A 19,509-nucleotide genomic window follows, 5' to 3' on the forward strand; every position below is an offset into this window, starting at 1 on the left:
GCAGGGAACGGAGATCGGCGTCACACGGAGGCACTGTGTGAATCGAGCAAGGACCTGCTCACTCACACAGCGCGGTGGCATCGCTGGGTCCAGGGACAAGGTAAGTAAAACTCCCTGTACATCCAGCGAGGCGAGCCCGAGTCTGACTCGGGGTTACCGATCCTAGCCCAAAAATCTCACCCCGAGTCAGACTCGGGAACACCGCCCAGGAGGTTAAAGGAACCTATTTAGAAAATAAAAAACAAACCTTTAAAACCCCTTTAAGCTCTAGTTCTCAGTGTATTAAAACCCATAAACAAAAATGTAATATATTGCAGTTTACCACACCTAAAAAGTGGTGGCTGCATTCTTTATTTTTTTATTTTTTGACAATTGTGTGGTCTGATCGGAATGCAGATTGAAAACAAAAACTACCCCTAGTAGCTGTAAAGTAAACAATTAAAAGGCAAGCATGTGGCAGATTGGCATAACCTGATTTTTTTTGTGGGCAAAATGGTTTTTACTGTACACTTTAAATGAAAGTCAGTAGGTAATGATAATATCAAAAAAAGAAGCACGTACCTATAAACCAACCTCGCTGTTTATAACTATACTTGTTTTTTTTTTTTTAATACGTGGTGTCATTACATTTTAAATGCACAAAAATATATAAAATAATTGAAATGCATAGGAAACCAAATTTGAGAAAAAAACATAGAACCATTTAGTCACTATGATTAGATTAGTATTTTTTTCCTTATTATTCTGAAGTCTTAGCTGTCATGCCTTTTCGTATTCCTTATAAAGTCAACCTGTCTTCTTAGCGTCATTTACATCTTGTCATTTTGACTATTAATGGTTCAACAAGAATGTTTCTGTTGAGGCTATGGATATACTTATATGGTGGAAACACTAGATTGTGAAGTGGTTTAGTGATAACCAGGAATAGAAACATCAAGCCAGCCTTCAAAGTATTGCCTATATTATCACTAACACTTACGCCACACAGTCCTGCACAGGAGGTTTAAGATCTGCATGGCCTCTTTTTAACGTCAAGTCCATTAAACAACTGCCACAGGTAAGAAACCGCAAACTTTATCTCTTATACAAGATATTATATTAGAAGAATATGCATATTTTCACTTTTAGGTCAAAGTACCATTGCCATTATAAAAACTATACTTGCTATCCTCTACTACTTGTACATAATGAGTAAATAGGTGCTTTTTTCTTCACTGTTACAATTGATCAGAATCTTTTTCTTCAATTAAAAATCTGATTTTAGACTTTTTTTTTTTAAGGCACAAGGTTTCGTATTAACACATTTCTCTCTCTCTCTCTCTCTCTCTCTCTCTCTCTCTCTCTCTCTCTCTCTCTCTCTCTCTCTCTCTCTCTCTATATATATATATTTAAAATTACAAGAAAGATCGTGTGTGTATATATATACATATATGTTCTTTCCTGTAATTTTAAAATATTAGTACTATTATTGGTGCAATTAACCAGTGGTGCGCAACCTCTCTGTATGTTGTGGCACCAACAATTACTTTGCTAAAATGCTTAAAACAAAGGTAAAGACATCTCAACAGACTCTAATAAAATGTATGTTAAGATACACATTACAATCTAAACATAGAATCTTTTAATCCACTTTAAACTTAAAACACTGTACTATGAGAACTTACCGTACTTAAATTATATACAGGCATACCCCACTTTTAAGTACACAATGGGGATTATTTACTATCGCTGGAGATTGCAAAATCAGGCTCACTTCTGCAAAGGAACCAATGAGCTTCTAACCCCAGCTTGTTCAATTAAGCCTGGAAAAAAAACCTGGAAGCTCATTGGTTTCTTTGCAGAAGTGAGCCTGATTTTGCACTCTCCAGCGATAGTAAATAAACCCCATTGTGTACTTAAAAGTGGGGTATGCCTATACTCAATATACTCTATACACTCATGAGCATCAATAACAACCTGAAAGCCGTTCTAACCCTTCACATACTTTATCTAAAGTAAAAGAAAGCATTATATGCACTAATAAGAAACAAACCAGCAGTTTTCCTTGCATGTCAAACTTTAGAACTGTATAAAATAGTAAAAAAAAAATGGCCTGATATGAATATCATTTTGATTAAAGTGAATCTTTTTTATTTTGTTTTCATTTTTGTAGCATTGGGTAGATTTCCTGTCCTGTAGACACAACAGAAAGTTCTCTGAAGCCTCGTACACACGACAGAGTTTCTCGGCAAAAACCAGCAAGAAACTTGCTGGGAGATATTTTTTTGCCGAGGAAACCGGTCGTGTGTACATTTTCGTTGAGGAAACTGTTGAGAAACTCGACGAGCCAAAAAGAGAGCATGTTCTCTATTTCCTCGACGGGAATGGAGAAACTTGCCTTGTCGAGTTCCTTGACAGCCTAACAAGGAACTTGATGAGGAAAACGATGTGTTTCGCCCGTCGAGTTCCTCGGTCGTGTGTACGAGGATTTTGGTCGGCATTTTTATGGAAATAAATAAAATGAAACACATAGGCAACCTATGTTATGCTATAGGGATGCAGCAACTGTACTAACACAACCACAGGTCCTAATTTGACAGCCGCGTGGATGCACGTCTACGGCCCCAAACACATACAGTATGCATTCAGGACCACGCATCCACACCTGTAAAAATTAGGACTTGCGGCTGTGTTTGTAGAGCCATTGTATCCCCAGGGAGTGACTGGTGGCTCCAGATGCACAAACTGCTCATTAAATGGTCAATCCACCCTTGCTGGGCCTATATTAACCCTCCTAGTGGTATTCCCGAGTCTGGCTCGGGGTGAGATTTTTATACCAAAATCGGTATCCCCGAGCCAGACTCGGGCTTGCCTCGCTGCAGCCAGAGACAAAGTTATTTACCTTGTCCCTGGATCCAGCGATGCCACCGCGCTGTGTGAGCGAGCGGGACCTCGCTCGATTCACACAGTGTCCTCCTGTGCCGCCGATCTATGCTCCCTGCGACGTTACGCCGCACAGGGTCGAAGAACGGCGCCAAATTCAAAAAAGTAAACAAACACCTTACATACAGTATACTGTAATCTTATAGATTACAGTACTGTATGTAAAAAATACACACCCCCCTTGTCCCTAGTGGTCTGCCCAGTGCCCTACATGTTCTTTTATATAATAAAAACTCTTCTTTCTGCCTGCAAACTGTAGATTGTCCATAGCAACCAAAAGTGTCCCTTTATGTAAAAAATGGTTTTAGAACAGCTAGGAAACAGCGATAATAAATTATAATCACTTGCAGAATTGTGCGATAGCGATTTGTGGGGAAATTCGTCATAAAAAAATGACAGCGACAATTCTGCAACTGAGTAAATTTCAGTGATTTTGAGTTGATTACATTATTGAATGATTTTTATTATAATTATATTATTACTTGTTATAATTATTTATAATTATTTATTATTATATAATTTATAATTGTGCTTTTAAAAAAAATTCATACCCGGGATGCCTACTAGACTCTTGTTTGGTCAGATTTAAGTGAGTTATTCTTAAGAATTACAGGCCTACAGTATAAAATGCCAAATTTCCGTGCAAATAATGGTACCGCTTTCAGCACCTTTTTTCTGAAAGAATCACACCGCCGGGGAGGTAGGGGCCTGGAGCTGCTGCTCCAATGGCCCCTACATTAATCCGGCCCTGTCTATAGCTCTAATGGCGATAGCTCAAACTATTCAACTGACTGTTAAATCTAAAATAATAAATGTTACAATATGTAACATAATAAACAGAAAATGTGTATCTGCAACCATAGCTCACTGTAGATTTTCTATGAAGTCAATAGAGAGAAGTTGTTGTTGAAGTAGAGCAAGAGGACCCTCAAAGGCTATATCACTGTAATGACGATGACCTAAAAGCCTACAATAGTTGGAACAATTGCCTCTGTAATGTATCTGTTCTGTTAGATAATAGTTTGGTCATCCATAGCATTCCTTAGGGGGGGGGGTTGTAAAGGTTTGTTTTTTATTTTCTACATAGGTTCCTTTAAGCTTGTGCATTGTTGGTTCACTTACATTTTCTTTAGATTTCCCTTCTAAATGTTTGTATTCTTTGTTTTCTTTGTCTGAATTTCTCACTTCCTGTTCCTCCTCAGTAAGCTGTTCTGGCTGACTAACCACCGCTCGGATGATGGTGGCAAGCTTACTGAAGAGGAACAGGAAGTGAGAAATTCAGACAAAGAAAAAAAACATTTAGAAGGGAAATCGAAGGAAAAGATTTAGTGAACCAACAATGCACTAGCTTAAAGGAACCTATTTAGAAAATAAAATACAAACCTTTACAACCCCTTTAATTCCCTGTGGCCACTTGCTATTTATATATCTAGAACCACTGGTGCATTTAGGGCACTTATGATTGCTAACAAGCCTGAATCAATTCTATGCAGTTTGGAATAACTTGGAATAAATACATGCAGGAATAAACCAAGGTCTCTGGACGTACAGCTGGCCAAAGGGCATTAGAGAATGATTTACAAAGCTACTATCCAAAAACAAAACCCCTTATTTTTGGAACTTGTCTTGACATGTAGTTACCTTCTGTTTTAGGCTGCATTCACACCTAATCGCGGCGTTTTGTCCCGCGAATTGCGGGGACAAATTGCAGTGTTTTGTACCGCGATTTTAACCCCCATTAACCCCCAGGTCCACATCTCCTATGCCGAACGCCGAAGCCGCCTGAAAAAAAGGGTCCGGGACTTGTTTTGAGCTTCAGGCGTTCAGCGTTTCGGCGTTCGGCGTGGAGATGTGAACCATCTCCATAGAGGGCAATGGTATTTCTCCCCTCCAGCGTATCGAGCGTCGGGCGTAAATACGCCTAAGTGTGAATGGAACCTTAAAATAAGCTCTACTGAGCTTCAGTGGAAGACTTGCAGGTTCTTTTTGGCCCTCCTCACTCAAACCTGGTTATCCTTTCTCATTGTTCCCCCCAAGCCCTACATCATAGAAACCATTGTTTATATGCATTGAGCTGACTAAATGGCTCTATGATATTTTGCTAAATGGTGCTGTAAGCCAATGGTTCTGGATATACAGTATAGTTGGCTAAGAAATTAAAAGGAATCATTTGCATGGCTCTGTTTACCTCCCCATAATCTGCCTGCTTATATAATATAAAGGCAAGGGAGACAGTGGTCCTATACATTTTTTGCAGCGCCTTCATATCATTATGTCCCTGAAGTACAGGAATAAAGCTAAGCTCAGTGGTAGTGCGAAGTGTGATAAGCAAGGAATGTTCCCTACCACCCTTGGAATAGTGTTCTGTCTAAAATAAAAGCCATACAAGGAGTTGGAATTACAGCAGGCTGATAACCAAATGCTTTAATAGGAAAGTATTCTAACATGACAAAAGGGCAGGACTTACTCAAAGCAAAGTTTTTCTCTCTGCATTTTGAAGAAAGACTGGACTGGGACAGTGTGCAGAATAATACACCTATGTTCATATACTGGTTTATTTAAAAAAAAACAATTAAGGCTGGCAATTCATTATACAAATTTCTTGTACAATTTTCATTTAGATTTACCAAAACCATATTATATGAGGTCAAACCAAAACAGCCTTGTACACACGACCCACGACCGGTTTTCCCGGCAGGAAAACTGCCAGGAGAGCTTTTGGCCAGGAAAACCAGACGTGTGTATGGCCGCGTACACACGATCGGTTAAACAGAGGACAACGGTCTGAAGGACTGTTTTCATCGGTCAAAACCGATCGTGTGTGGGCCCCATTGGTTATTTAACCATTGGTTAAAAAAAAGCCAACTTGCTTTAAATTTAACCGATGGATTCCTAACCGATAAGTCAAAACCGATCGTTAGTAGGCACGACTATCGGTTAAAAATCCACGCATGCTCAGAATCAAGTCGACGCATTCTTGAAAGCATTGAACTTCATTTTTTTCAGCACGTCGTTGTGTTTTACGTCACCGCGTTCTGACACGATCGGTTATTTAACCAATGGTAGGAGAGCTGCCGCTCCAGGTGAGCACACTAAAATAATCAATGTCCACTCAGGAACCAGTGGGTGCCGGCAATGCACGGGATGGTGTGTAGGCGCGACGGACCATCAGTCAGCTTCATCGGTTAACCGATGACAACAGTCCTTCAGACCGTTCTCATCAGATGGACTGATCGTGTGTACGAGGCTTGTTTTCCCGTCAGGAAAACAGCTGGGAATCCTGGCGGGAAAATAGAGAACCTGCTCTCTATTTTCCCATCGGGATTTCCAGCGTTTTTTTCCCAGCCAGATCTACTACTTACCTATGGGAAACACTTACAAGGCAGTGCTGATGGAGCACAGGCCAGGATTCCCAGCCAAATCTTCATGGCAGTTTTCCTGCCGGGTTCTCGGCTTTCCGCTTGGTTTTCTCGGCAGACTTTTTACCGCCAAGAAAACAGTGTATATGCAATCAGGCAGGTCATAGTTGCACCACATAGTTAAAGGCAGATTTAAAGGAAGTTGAATAAGAAAATTGTATAATGTAACAGGAAGTGAGAAATTCAGACAAAAAAAAAAACATTTAGAAGGGAAATCGAAGGAAAAGGTAAGTGAACCAACAATGCACTAGATTAACCACTAGCTGACAGCCGTACGACTTTGTACGGCCTCAGCGCGGCTCCCAAACTCTAACAGGCCGTCTTTTTACGGCCTCCCCTTTGCACGTTCCCCGCGCGCGCTCCCGAGCGCGCAGCGGGGAACTGCTGTGCTGGCCGTGTCCCTTAGACACAGCCAGTCACAGATCGCCGTGAACGGCCAATCGGAGCGGCCGTTTCCTAGGCGATCTGTGCGGCCAATGAGAGATGATCTCATATGTTTACATATGAGATCATCTCTCATTCCCGGCTCTCGCAGACAGCGGTGCTGTCAGGGGAGAGAGGAGACGGATCTGTGTCTCTTGTACATAGAGACACAGATCGGTCACCCCCCCCAGTCACCCCCCTCCACACACAGTTAGAACACTAATTAGGGAACACACATTTAACCCCTTCCTCACCCCCTAGTGTTAACCCCTTCCCTGCCAGTCACATTTATACAGTAATTAGTGCATATTTATTTATTTATTTATTTTTTTTACTAAAAATATGTAGAATACGTATCGGCCTAGACTGAGGATAAAAAAAAACGTAAAAAAAAAATTGAGCTATTTATTATAGCAACAAGTAAAAAATTTTTTTTTTTTTTCAAAATTGTGGCTCTATTTTTGTTTATAGCGCAAAAAATAAAAACCGCAGAGGTGATCAAATACCACCAAAAGAAAGCTCTATTTGTGGGGAAAAAAGGACGTTAATTTTGTTTGGGAGCCACGTCGCACGACCGTGCAATTGTCAGTTAAAGCGACGCAGGGCCGAATCGCAAAAAGTCCTCTGGTCAGGAAGGGGTTTAAGTGCCCACTGCCCAGTAAGGAAGTGGTTAAAGGAACCTATTTAGAAAATAAAAAACAAACATTTACAACCCCTTTAAAGAAGGGAACTACAACAAATGTCCACCACTAAATGAGCACTTTGTGAGAAAAGGCGCTAGCAGGTGATCAAGTTATTAAGCCTAGGTCCACACTGCAGCAATACGATTTTAGTCTGATTTTCAATGCAATTATATAGTGCAACTTGGATGTAGTTTGCATATTCTATGGGGCCCAAAGAATCGCAACAAAGTAGTAGAGGAAAATCGCGCCATGCATTAATGTGAATGGGTATCATTGAAACAATGTGATTTCCCTCATCATGCGATTCTGTGCGGCTCATGTTGTGTCTGAATTTGCACTAGTGTGAAGGGAACTTAAACAAATATAAGGGTTAGCGAAACACAAACCACTTGAATTTGAATGTATAGTTATACTGATATATTTCATTCAGAAAGTAGATATGGCCTAACCCAGTCTTTGTGTTGGTTATCATTACAGATTTCAGCTTTGTAAATGACTTGCATACAAGGTCTTTGCTTTCCTAAATAGGTCATCACCTACATGGTGTCTGCCATTGGTTGCTTTTCCTTCTGAAACGCTAACCACCTGGCTGACGTGCTCACTTTTTGTCCCCAATACTTTTAGGTCACTGACTGAGATAAGGAAATGCCAGTCCCGACTTCGGCGGCGATTTCAGAGACATCTGTGTGGGTTTATGCGCAGATGTCTATTGAAATTGCAACATGAAGTCGCCAAAAGTAGTACAGAAACTACTTTTGGGAATCGGTTCAGCGCTGCAAATGCAGTGTCGCACAGATTCGGATGTGCCGTTGCCAGTAGCCGCCGATTTGGCATGCGATTTGACATGTCAAATCTCATGCCAAATCGCTGAAATGTGAACCAGGGCTCAATAGAAGTTATAAATGGCATTCTCTATGTTGCTCCATTGTGTCAACATTCGGTTGCAGTATCCACAATTATCTTTGGTCTGTTATTTTGACAGCAACCTCTAGATGAGAAAGCAGAAGCATTACCGTAGAATTGTTTTATTTTTTTATTTTCCTAAAGCGTTAATAATCCAAAAACAAAAAATGTATATTATTGCAGCTTACCAATCCTTAACCACTTCAATACTGGGCATTTTCACCCCCCTCCTGCCCAGGCCAATTTTCAGCTTTCAGCACTGTAACATTTTGAATGACAGTTGCGCAGTCATGCAACACTGTACCCAAAAGAAATTTTCCCCAAAAGTGGGTTTACAACCACTTTAACAATGCTGCTGTCCAAAGGTGTCTTTGTTTCTCCTCCATCCAGAGTGGAGGACAGGAAGTGTGTTACTGGCCAGACCAGGTAAAAATAGAGAAAAAAAGCTTAAAAGAAAAGCTTTCTTTTGGTGGTATTTGATAACCTCTGCGTTTTTTTGTTTTTTTTGCGCTATAAACAAAAAAAGAGCAACAAGTTTAAAAAAAACACAATATTTTTTATTGTTTGTTATAATAAATATTCCATTTTTTTTTACAATTTTTTTCCTCAGTTTAGGCCGGTATGTATTCTTCTACATATTTTTGGGGAAAAAAATCTCAAGAAACTTATATTGATTGGTTTGCGCAAAAGATATAGCGCCTACAAAATAGATTTTTGATTTATGGTATTTTTATTGATATTTATTTTTTACTAGAAATGGAGGTGATCTGCGATTTTTATCGTGACTGACATTAGGACGGACAGATCAGACACTTTTGACAATATTTTAGGACCAGTGACATTTATACAGCGATCAGTGCTATAAATATACACTGATTACTGTATAAATGTCACTGTCAGGGAAGAAGTTAACACTAGGGGGCGATCAAGGGGCTAAATGTGTTACCTAGAGCGTGATTCTAACTGTGGGGGGAGGGGGATCGCTGTTCCTATATACTAGGAACACACAATCTGTCTCCTCTCCCCTGACAGGACATAGATCTGTGTGTTTTCAAACACAGATCTACGCTCCTGCTCTGTCACGAGTGATCGCAGGTTCCCGGCGGGAAGCTGATGATGCCATATTACGCTCGCCCAGGATGGGAGATCCCATCGGTGGACGTCATATTTCAATGGGCAGGATGGGAAGTGGTTAAATGTGGTGAATGCATTAATTTTCTTTTAAGCTTTTTTCCTCTATTTTGACCTGGTCTGGCCAATAACACACTTCCTGTTTTAGGGTGTCCTCCACTCTGGATGGAGGAGAAACAAAGACACCTTTGCACAGCAGCATTGTTAAAGTGGTTGTTAAACCCACTTTTGCAAGTTACACCTACAGGTAAGCCTAGATTAAGGCTTACCTGTAGGTGTTAGCAATATCTCCTAAACCTGCATGGTTTAAGAGATATTCGTCGAATGACAGGACCGCTGTCTACGGCACATGCGCTGTAGACAACGGCGCGCAGGCGCACTGACAGTAAACTCGGCAATGCCAAGTTTGACAGCTCTCGCGCACATGCGTGGAGTGACGTCATCGCCACACTTGCCAATCACATTGCCAGAGCGCCGATACCTGGAAGTAACCTCCTGGGAGCGATCGATGCGGCCAGAGGACGGATTTGTGGGCTTCGGTCTAAGGTAAGTAATGCATAATGAGCTAGTATGCTAGTCATACTAGCTCATTATGGCTTTGTCTTGCAGGTTGCTTTTTTTTCAGTGTTTACAACCACTTTAATTTGTGGATAGAGTAGCACTAGCACATTTATATTAAAAAAAACTGCAGCTCAGTTACCTGTTTTTAATTCCCCCTGGCAACCATTATGCAAGAGTACTAACATAGAAAACAAAAGCAGCCACCACATCTAAGAAATGGTAAATTGCAATATAATAATACGTTTTGTTTATGGATTTTATACCATTTTTATTCCCATATTTTCAGTTATTATATCCCTCAGATAATTCAGCTAAACATTCCACTGCATTCCACTGCAAAATACAATAAAACAAAAAAAATACAACCAAACTATTTTGATTTAAAAAGTCAGTAGTTATATTGTATCTGTATTTTTTATCCTTTCAGCACCTGTTCCTACCATGTCAGATACCGAGGAAATAATAGAAGAATACGAGTATGTATTTTATTTTATTTGCTTTAGAATGTACTAAATGTGAAAGTGCATGTCTAGTATATATTGGTCGTCACACTATAACATGTTGTCATCAGATATTTATCATGACAGAAATGACAGGAAAAACTTTATTAAGACTATGTAAGCAGAGACATAATTCATTGTGGCCATTACACAAAGCTCCCACTCTCCCAGTAGCAGCTATTTGGAGTTTACGGAAAATGTAAGCACATTTAGATGAACTTTCCCATATCCTAGCTCTTACCTAGAAAATTGGACTTGGTGATCTTGCCTGTAACCAGTTAGAACTGATCCTGATCGGTTAAAGAAGCGGACCTAAAACCTATTAGCTGAGTATTGAAATCATGCTTTGGACGCTTTTTGGATACAGCAAATGGCTTTACTTTTATGGAGAATGGCAGAACATATCTTACAGCATGGAACAGGAACAAGGAGGATACAAGTGCCTGCTTAGATACAGAAGGTACATCCTGTGATTACATTACTACGGAGAATACACACTATAATACTGCAGTGCCACCTACTGGTATAGATAGGTAGAATGCATATATATTTCACAATATAGAAAAGCTACTTGATGTTGCTTCTTCCATCAAACCTTCACCTGCTTGTTGATGTTAATGTGCCTATGCAATAAGAAGGCTTCACAAGCAGGACCTTCATGTGGCTTGTTGGTGGTTCTGTTTGCAGAGTAACATTGAATGCTGGGGGCTGGAACACCCAAACAAGTACTGTTGGAAAGAGTGATTTCCTACTGATGATTCCTGCATAGTTTCAGCTGTGGCTTTATCCAGCCAGTAGGAAAGCGACCAAAGGAAAGTGACCACAACACTAATGCTGGGAGTTTTTTCCAAATACCACTGACACCAACAATGGGCTATGTGTCTCCATTCTTCCCAATGACAATGATGATAGGGCAGAATTTAAATCACTGACACTGATAATGGGGAACTATTCCACTCACTGATGCCAACAATGGAATTTTCTTCCACTGACACCAATGAATGGACACCATTACTCCCAATGGAACCAAATATAAGGCACTTTTAATGACACCAGCGATGTGCCACTATTTCTCTTACTGACCCCAATGATGGGTACCATTCCTCCCACTGACACAAGGATTGGGCACTATTCCTCCCACAACAATAGGTTACTATTCCACTGATACCAGCAGCAGGTCACTATTTCTCCCACTGACACAGATAATGTGGCATTATGCCTCCCACTCATAGGTGTGCACACAGGGTGTGCCAGATGTGCCTGGGTATACCCCAATCACCCCATGCGGAACAGATTCCACTGATCACTCAGTGTTCATTCATAGCTAAAGAATAGCAACCTGTGTTTACTATGCTTCCGTTTGTAAAAGAAAAGGAAGCTGCTCACGATAGAACACTTCCCATTTATTCATTGTCTAGTGCAGCTGAGGCTGCAGAGAATGGAACTGGGGAACCTCTGTTCTCAGTCCATTTTTCTGTCTCGAAAGTCAGACATCAGGGGTCTGTTTTTACTCCTGATATTTCACCAAAGCCCCCCAATAGAACTCCTAAAAAAATGTAAAAATAATCATATTTAAAACAATTATATAATAATAATAATAATAATAATAATAAAAAAATAATAGTGACACTGTCCACTGTCCTACTGACAGCAATCTCTGCCCTACTGACACTGCTTAAATTATACCGTCCACTGTTCTACTGACCCCATCCATGTTTTAATACATTTTAAAATATGTGTCAATATTTGTGTGTGTATATATGTATATACAAATATATATACATACATACATACATACATATACAGTATCTCAAAAATGTGAGTACACCCAGCACATTTTTGTAAATATTTTATTGTATCGTTTCACGTGACAACCAGTGCTTTAAGTGGGCCGGAACGCGGCGGTACCCAGTACCGCCACTTCCAAAAATGGCCCTCGAGAGTACCAGCACCTCTCCGTGCGCCCAGTACGTGGGTTTCCGGTACCGGAACGCAGCGGAGAGCTAGCTACAGCATTGTAGTCAGGGGCGTCTCCAGGGTGGGGCCTGAGCGGGCCACGTCCCCCCCAATTTTACTGTGTGCCCCCCCAAGTAATGTTGTCTGTTTGTATTGCAGACAGACCGCGAAACAATAGCCGCCGCGGCTGTCCGCGATCCGTCTGCGGCGCTGAATGACGGAATCATGACTGTTATTGTCATGTGACGTCGCCACAGTGCCGCTAATTATCATGGGAGTTGTAGTCTCCGCGGCCGTGCGGGCGGCGTCGGCTACGTGCTTGAGTCAAGCTCAGCCTGCTCCCGGGGGGTGGAGACGAGTCAGTCAGTTACTGTGAGAGCAGCGGAGCCAGGCCGCGTGCTAGACCAGACCTCCCATTTGCCCGCCGACTTCAGTGCCTGCCTCGCTCTGCTGCCACAAGGTAGGTCAGGAAAAAATGTCATTTGATGGCAATTGGAAATACCATTTTATTGGTGGTGATGGACAATTTTCATTTCTGTTAGCTCCCTCCCTCCATGTTACCTCCATGAGAGCTCATTATATATATATATATATATATATATATATATATATATATATATATATATATATATCAGTATTGGGGGGGGGAGCACCGGCGCCTAATAGAGTACCGGCACCTCTTTTGGCCCACTTAAAGCACTGGTGACAACACTGAATAAATGACACTTTTTCTACAATGTAAAGTAGTGAGTGTACAGCTTGTATAACAGTGTACATTTGCTGTCCCCTTAAAATAACTCAACACACAGCCATTAATGTCTAAACCACTGGCAACAAAAGTGAGTACACCCCTAAGTGAAAATGTCAAAATTGAGCCCAAAGTGTCAATATTTTGTGTGGCCACCATTATTTTCCAGCACGAAGTTCACCAGAGCTTCAAACGTTGTGGCTGGCGTCCTCTTCCACTCCTCCACGACATTATGGAGCTGGTGAATGTTATGGACCTTGCGCTCCTTCACCTTCCATTTGAGGATGCCCCACAGATGTTCAATAGGGTTTAGGCCTGGAGACATGTTTGGCCAGTCTATCACCTTTAGGGCCCTTTCACACGGGGCTATCTGTGTGTGGGCTCCGCTTTAGCTCAACGGGGATCGCTCCGTCGATCCCCACTGAGCAGGCAGAAGACAGGTCTGCATACTGTGCAGGGACCGACCTGTCAGAGTGCCGCTCCCCCCAATGGGGGATTGGATGACGATGGACTGTAGAGTTCATCGTCATTCAATCCGATCCGCCAGAAGGATGGAAAAGTAGGGTTTTCCTCCCTCACACTTTGGCGGATCGGAGCGGGTCGGATGTCAGCGGGCATGTCACCGCCTGACATCCATGGCTTCATAGAGGAGCACGGAGCGCCCGTTCAGGTCCACCTAAAAAACTGAACGGTCCGCCTGTGTGAAGGGGCCTTTACCCTCAGCTTCTTTAGCAAGGCAGTGGTCGTCTTGGAGGTGTGTTTGGGGTCGTTATGTTGAAATACTCCCCTGTGGCCCAGTTTGCGAAGGGAGGGGGTCATGCTCTGCTTCAGTATGTCGCAGTACATGTTGGCATTCATGGTTCCCTCAATGAACTGTAGCTCCCCAATGCCAGCAGCACTCATGCAGCCCCAGACCATGACACTCCCACCACCATGCTTGACTGCTGTAGGCAAGACACACTTGTCTTTGTACTCCTCACCTGGTTGCTGCCACACACACTTGACACCATCTGAAACAAATACGTTTATCTTGGTCTCATCAGACCACAGGATGTGGTTCCAGTAATCCATGTCCTTAGTCTGCTTGTCTTCAGCAAACTGTTTGCAGGCTTTCTTGTGCATCATCTTTAGAAGAGGCTTCCTTCTGGGATGACAGCCATGCAGACCAATTTGATACAGTGTGTGGCGTATGGTCTGAGCACTGACAGGTTGAACCCCCACCCCCTCAACCTCGGCAGCAATGCAGACAGCACTCATACATCTATTTCACAAAGACAACCTCTGCATATGACGCTGAGCATGCGCACTCAGCTTCTTTGGTCGACCATGGCAAGGCCTGTTCTGAGTAGAACATGTCCTGTTAAACCCATGTATGGTCTTGGCCACTGTGCTGCGGCTCAGCTTCAGGATCTTGGCAATCTTCTTATAGCCTAGGCCATCTTTATGTAGAGCAACAATTCTTTTTTTCAGATCCTCAGAGAGTTCTTTGCCATGAGGTGTCATGTTGAACTTCCAGTGACAAGTATGAGAGAGTGAGAGCGATAACACTAAATTTAACACACCTGCTCCCCATTTACACCTGAGACCTTGTAACACTAACAAGTCACATGACACCGGGGAGGGGAAGTGGCTAATTGGGCCCAATTAGGAAAGTTTCACTTAGGGGTGTAATCACTTCTGTTGCCAGTGTATTAGACATTAATGGCTGTGTGTTGAGTTATTTTGCGGGGACAGCAAATTTACACTGTTATACAAGCTGTACACTCACTACTTTACATTTTAGCAAAGTGTAATTTCTTCAGTGTTGTCACATGAAAAGGTATAATAAAATATTTACAAAAATGTGAGAGGTGTACTCACGTTTGAGAGATACTGTATATAAACAGTTATTGTTGTTTGTGATTTGGGGTGCACATTCTAATGCAATAGGCTGCAGGACACACCAATGCTTCCACTGACACCAAGAACAAGGCAATGTTCCTCCCACTAATACCAGTGATGGGGAATTGTTCCACTCACTGATGCCAGCAATGAGACCCTTTTTCTTCCACTGAAACCAATAATGATGCACTATTTTCTATTCACGCTAGCTACAGCTTACCCCCCCCCCCCCCCCCCAACAGTAAGATGGACAGTAAACTGGACCCATTTTTTAAGAGGTAAAAACAGGGGGCCAGATCCACAAAGAAGTTACGTCGGCGTATCTATTGATACGCCACGTAACTTCTAGGATGCCCCGTCGTATCTTTGTTTTGTATCCACAAAACAAGATACGACTGAATGGGGGCTAGATCCGGCTGACGTACGTCTTAGTACGCTGTCGGATCTTGAGGGTTATTTACAGAGAGTTAGGCCGGCGTATCAGTAGATACGCCGACCTAACTCGGAATCTACGCCGACGCAAATTTAAGCGTATTCTGGAAACCAGATATGCTTAAATTAGGCTCAGATACGAGCGGCGTAAGTGTCTTACACTGTCGTATCCTAAAGTGCAATTCTTAGGCTGACCGCTAGGTGGCGCTTCCATTGCGGTCGGCCTAGAATATGTAAATGAGTAGATACGCCGATTCATGAACGTACGCTTGCCCGACGCAGTAAATATACGCCGTTTACGTAACGCACTTTTGGGCCTAAAGTTATTCCATCAAATAGCTGGAATAGTAATGTTAAGTATGGCCGTCGTTCCCGCGTCGAAATTTGAAAATTTTACGTTGTTTGCGTAAGTCGTCCGTGAATAGGGATTTACGCCCACGTCGAAACCAATAGGACCGTGTGGCGTACTTTGCGGCAATGCACACTGGGATATGTACACGGACGGCGCATGCGCCGTTCGTAAAATACGTCAATCATGTCAGGTCACCCCCTATTAACATAAAACACGCCCCCTCAGCCGAATTTGAATTAGGCGCCATTACGCCCACCCGATTTACGCTACGCCGCCGTAACTTAGCAGGCAAGTACTTTGTGAATCATGTACTTGCCTCGCTAACTTACGGTGGCGTAGTGTAAACACGATACACTACGCTGCCGCAACGCTACGCCTGCCTACCTGAATCTAGCTACTTAGGTGCATATTTACGCTGGCCGCTAGGTGGCGCTTCCGTTGATTTCCGCGTAACAGTATGGAAATTAGCTAGATGCGCCGATTCTCAGAACGTACGTCCGGCCGGCGCATTTTTTTACGTAGTTTACGTAAGGCTTTTTTCGGCGTAACGTTACCCCTGGGTCTATGCGGCATACGCAATGTTAAGTATGGACGTCGGACCAGCGTCAAATTTTCCGATGTGTACGTCGTTTGCGTAAAACATTCGCGAATAGGGCTTTGCGTAAATTACATTCACGTCGAAAGCATTGACTATTTGCGATGTGATTTCGAGCATGCGCACTGAGATACACTCACGGACGGCGCATGCGCCGTTAAAAAAAGAACGTCATTTACGTGGGGTCAAGTGGAATTAACATAAAACACGCTCACATCTTTGTCATTTGAATTCCGCGCCCTTATGCCGACACATTTACGCTACGCCGCCGTAACTTTAGACGCAAGTGCTTTGTGAATACAGCACTTGCCTCTCAAAGTATCGTAGCGGCGTAGCGTAACTTCGATACGCTACGCCTGCTTAAAATTACGCCGATCTACGTGGATCTGGCCCAGGCTTTTTTTCAAAGAGTATGAGGCAAGATATTACAAAAATGACAAAGAAATCTATTACTACACTGTCTGTCTTTCTCTTTGACAGACAGCAGAGGGAGACATACCAATGTACTATACATTATTGTTCCACAGAGAGAAGGGATGACAATATCCTCACATGTAGTGTGCATGTGGATATTATAAAGTAAAGAGAGGGTGCCACGTCCTAGTATAAATGATAAAGGAGATAACTAAGGGCTAGTTTTTGGACTTTTTAGGCACGATTTGGTTGGTCAGAATATATTTACTCAAGAAAAGATTTTCTCTAAAAAGTAGGTATGTTTATTTAGATATAAAATATCGTAATATGTAGAACAAATAAAGAAGAAAAAGTATTGCCGTTTCCAGCACAAAAAACTATCTAAGAGGCTAACTAGGCAAGCCTATCCATAAACATTGACAGGAATTATACATAAAATATAACAATGTATCCACAATGAGATTGAACACTTCCAGAAGGATTTGGAATAAAGTGCATAAACATAATTAGTAATCCTGTCAAGTTGTGGAAATGCAGGCAAAGATATGTCTGCGGTGGTTTGGCTTGCTGCGTTGGTAGACTCGGCCGGTTTCGCGCTTTAGCAGCGCTTCCTCACGGAGTCAGCAGTGTAGTTTTAAAGACAGTATTGGTTGTTAGGGGGATCGATACATAAATTTTCTGGCAATAATAAAGGAAGAAACAGACTGTGTCCGGGCTGCTGGACGTTGTAAGGGGTATAGGGGAAACGACCCAAATAAAAGAAAAAGTAACAGTCTTCAATGAAGGAGGGCAGGGCTTGAGGAAAGGAAAGAAGGGAGAGAGTAAACAGTACCCTCTATCAATCCTCAATAAATGCTACACTTCCTGGTAGCAGAAGTGAGCAACCAGAGCTGGGTGCCGGCTGATAGCCAAGTATTAAGGCAGTGGTAAGCCTGGTTCAATATATGCGACAGCGATCTCCTCCACAAGTCTCCCGAGAGACTGCAGCCTACTGTCTTTAAAACTACACTGCTGACTCCGTGAGGAAGCGCTGCTAAAGCGCGAAACCGGTCGAGTCTACCAACGCAGCAAGCCAAACCACCGCAGACATATCTTTGCCTGCATTTCCACAACTTGACAGGATTACTAATTATGTTTATGCACTTTATTCCAAATCCTTCTGGAAGTGTTCAATCTCATTGTGGATACATTGTTATATTTTATGTATAATTCCTGTCAATGTTTATGGATAGGCTTGCCTAGTTAGCCTCTTAGATAGTTTTTTGTGCTGGAAACGGCAATACTTTTTCTTCTTTATTTGTTCTACATATTACGATATTTTATATCTAAATAAACATACCTACTTTTTAGAGAAAATCTTTTCTTGAGTAAATATATTCTGACCAACCAAATCGTGCCTAAAAAGTCCAAAAACTAGCCCTTAGTTATCTCCTTTATCATTATTGTTCCACAGTGCATGGAGCATTGTAAAGGACTAACAAAAAAAAAAAAATTGCTTCATGTAATACATTCCCCTCCATTCTATTGTTTCCCTGTGTTATCTTTAGAGAAAGTCTGGGTACTTTATTTTAGATTTGTTTGGTATATCTGCAGTCAGGACAAATAGGAATAAAGTTAAGCAACTATTACATTTTTTTTGAGTAGTTTCCTGATTTACAAAATAATTTTTTCTATGTATGTTCCAAAAAGAAATGCAAATCTATCATAAAATAATTTTTTTTTTTTCTTGTTACAACAATTATTACCAATTTAATCTGCACACTGTGGACACAAAGATATGAAAGAGCCCCAGTCATGGAGGCGTTAAGCAAGCCATTTGCAATACATATGGCTAGATTCAGGTAGGGCAGCGTAACTTTGTACGGGCGTAGCGTACGGTATTTACGCTACGCCGCCGCAAGTTAGAGAGGCAAGTGCTGTATTCACAAAGCACTTGCATCCTAAGTTACGGCGGCGTAGCGTAAATGTGCCGGCGTAAGCGTGCCTAATTCAAATGAGGAAGAGGTGGGCGTGTTTTAGGGAAATTAAGCATGACCCCACGTAAATGACGTTATCAACGAACCGCGCATGCGCCGTCTGTGGACGTATCCCAGTGCGCATGCGTCGGATAGAATGCCTAAGATACGTCGAACACTGCCTACGACGTGAACGTAACTTACGCACAGCCCTATTCACGTACGACTTACGCAAACTACGGCTTGTTCCGATGTCCATACCTTACATGGGCCGCGCCACCTAGGGAGCAGCTTTATCTTTACGCCGGCGTATCTCTTGCGTAACGGCGTAACTAATAGCGACGGGCGCACGTACGTTCGTGAATCGTCGTATCTTGCTCATTTGCATATTTGACGCGGAAAACAACGGAAGCGGCACCTAGCGGTCAGCGTAAATATGCACCCTAATATACGGCGGCGTAGGAGACTTACGCCGCTCGTATCTAAGCCTAATTTAAGCGTATCTGGTTTCCAGAATACGCTTAAATTTACGACGGCATAGATTCAGAGTTACGACAGCGTATCTACTAATACGCCGCCGTAACGCTCTCTGAATCTAGCTAATAGTTGTTAGAAAATCTAAAGGAGATTGTAC

At 42.2% G+C, this 19,509-nt stretch overlaps 1 protein-coding gene across 2 annotated transcripts in view; it reads left to right on the forward strand.

The window, feature by feature from the left end:
* Positions 1–948: 948 nt before the first annotated feature.
* Positions 949–19,509, forward strand: part of TNNT2 (troponin T2, cardiac type) — a 71,850-nt gene continuing 53,289 nt past the window's right edge. For both annotated transcript variants that reach the window (XM_040337731.1, XM_040337730.1), the window contains exons 1-2: positions 949–1,057; positions 10,470–10,518. In XM_040337731.1, coding sequence (XP_040193665.1) covers positions 10,484–10,518 — 35 coding nt within the window. In that variant the 5' untranslated portion in view covers positions 949–1,057; positions 10,470–10,483. The remainder of the gene's footprint in view (positions 1,058–10,469; positions 10,519–19,509) is intronic.

The sequence above is a fragment of the Rana temporaria genome, chromosome 2 (assembly GCF_905171775.1).
Source record: "Rana temporaria chromosome 2, aRanTem1.1, whole genome shotgun sequence".
NCBI lineage: Eukaryota > Metazoa > Chordata > Amphibia > Anura > Ranidae > Rana > Rana temporaria.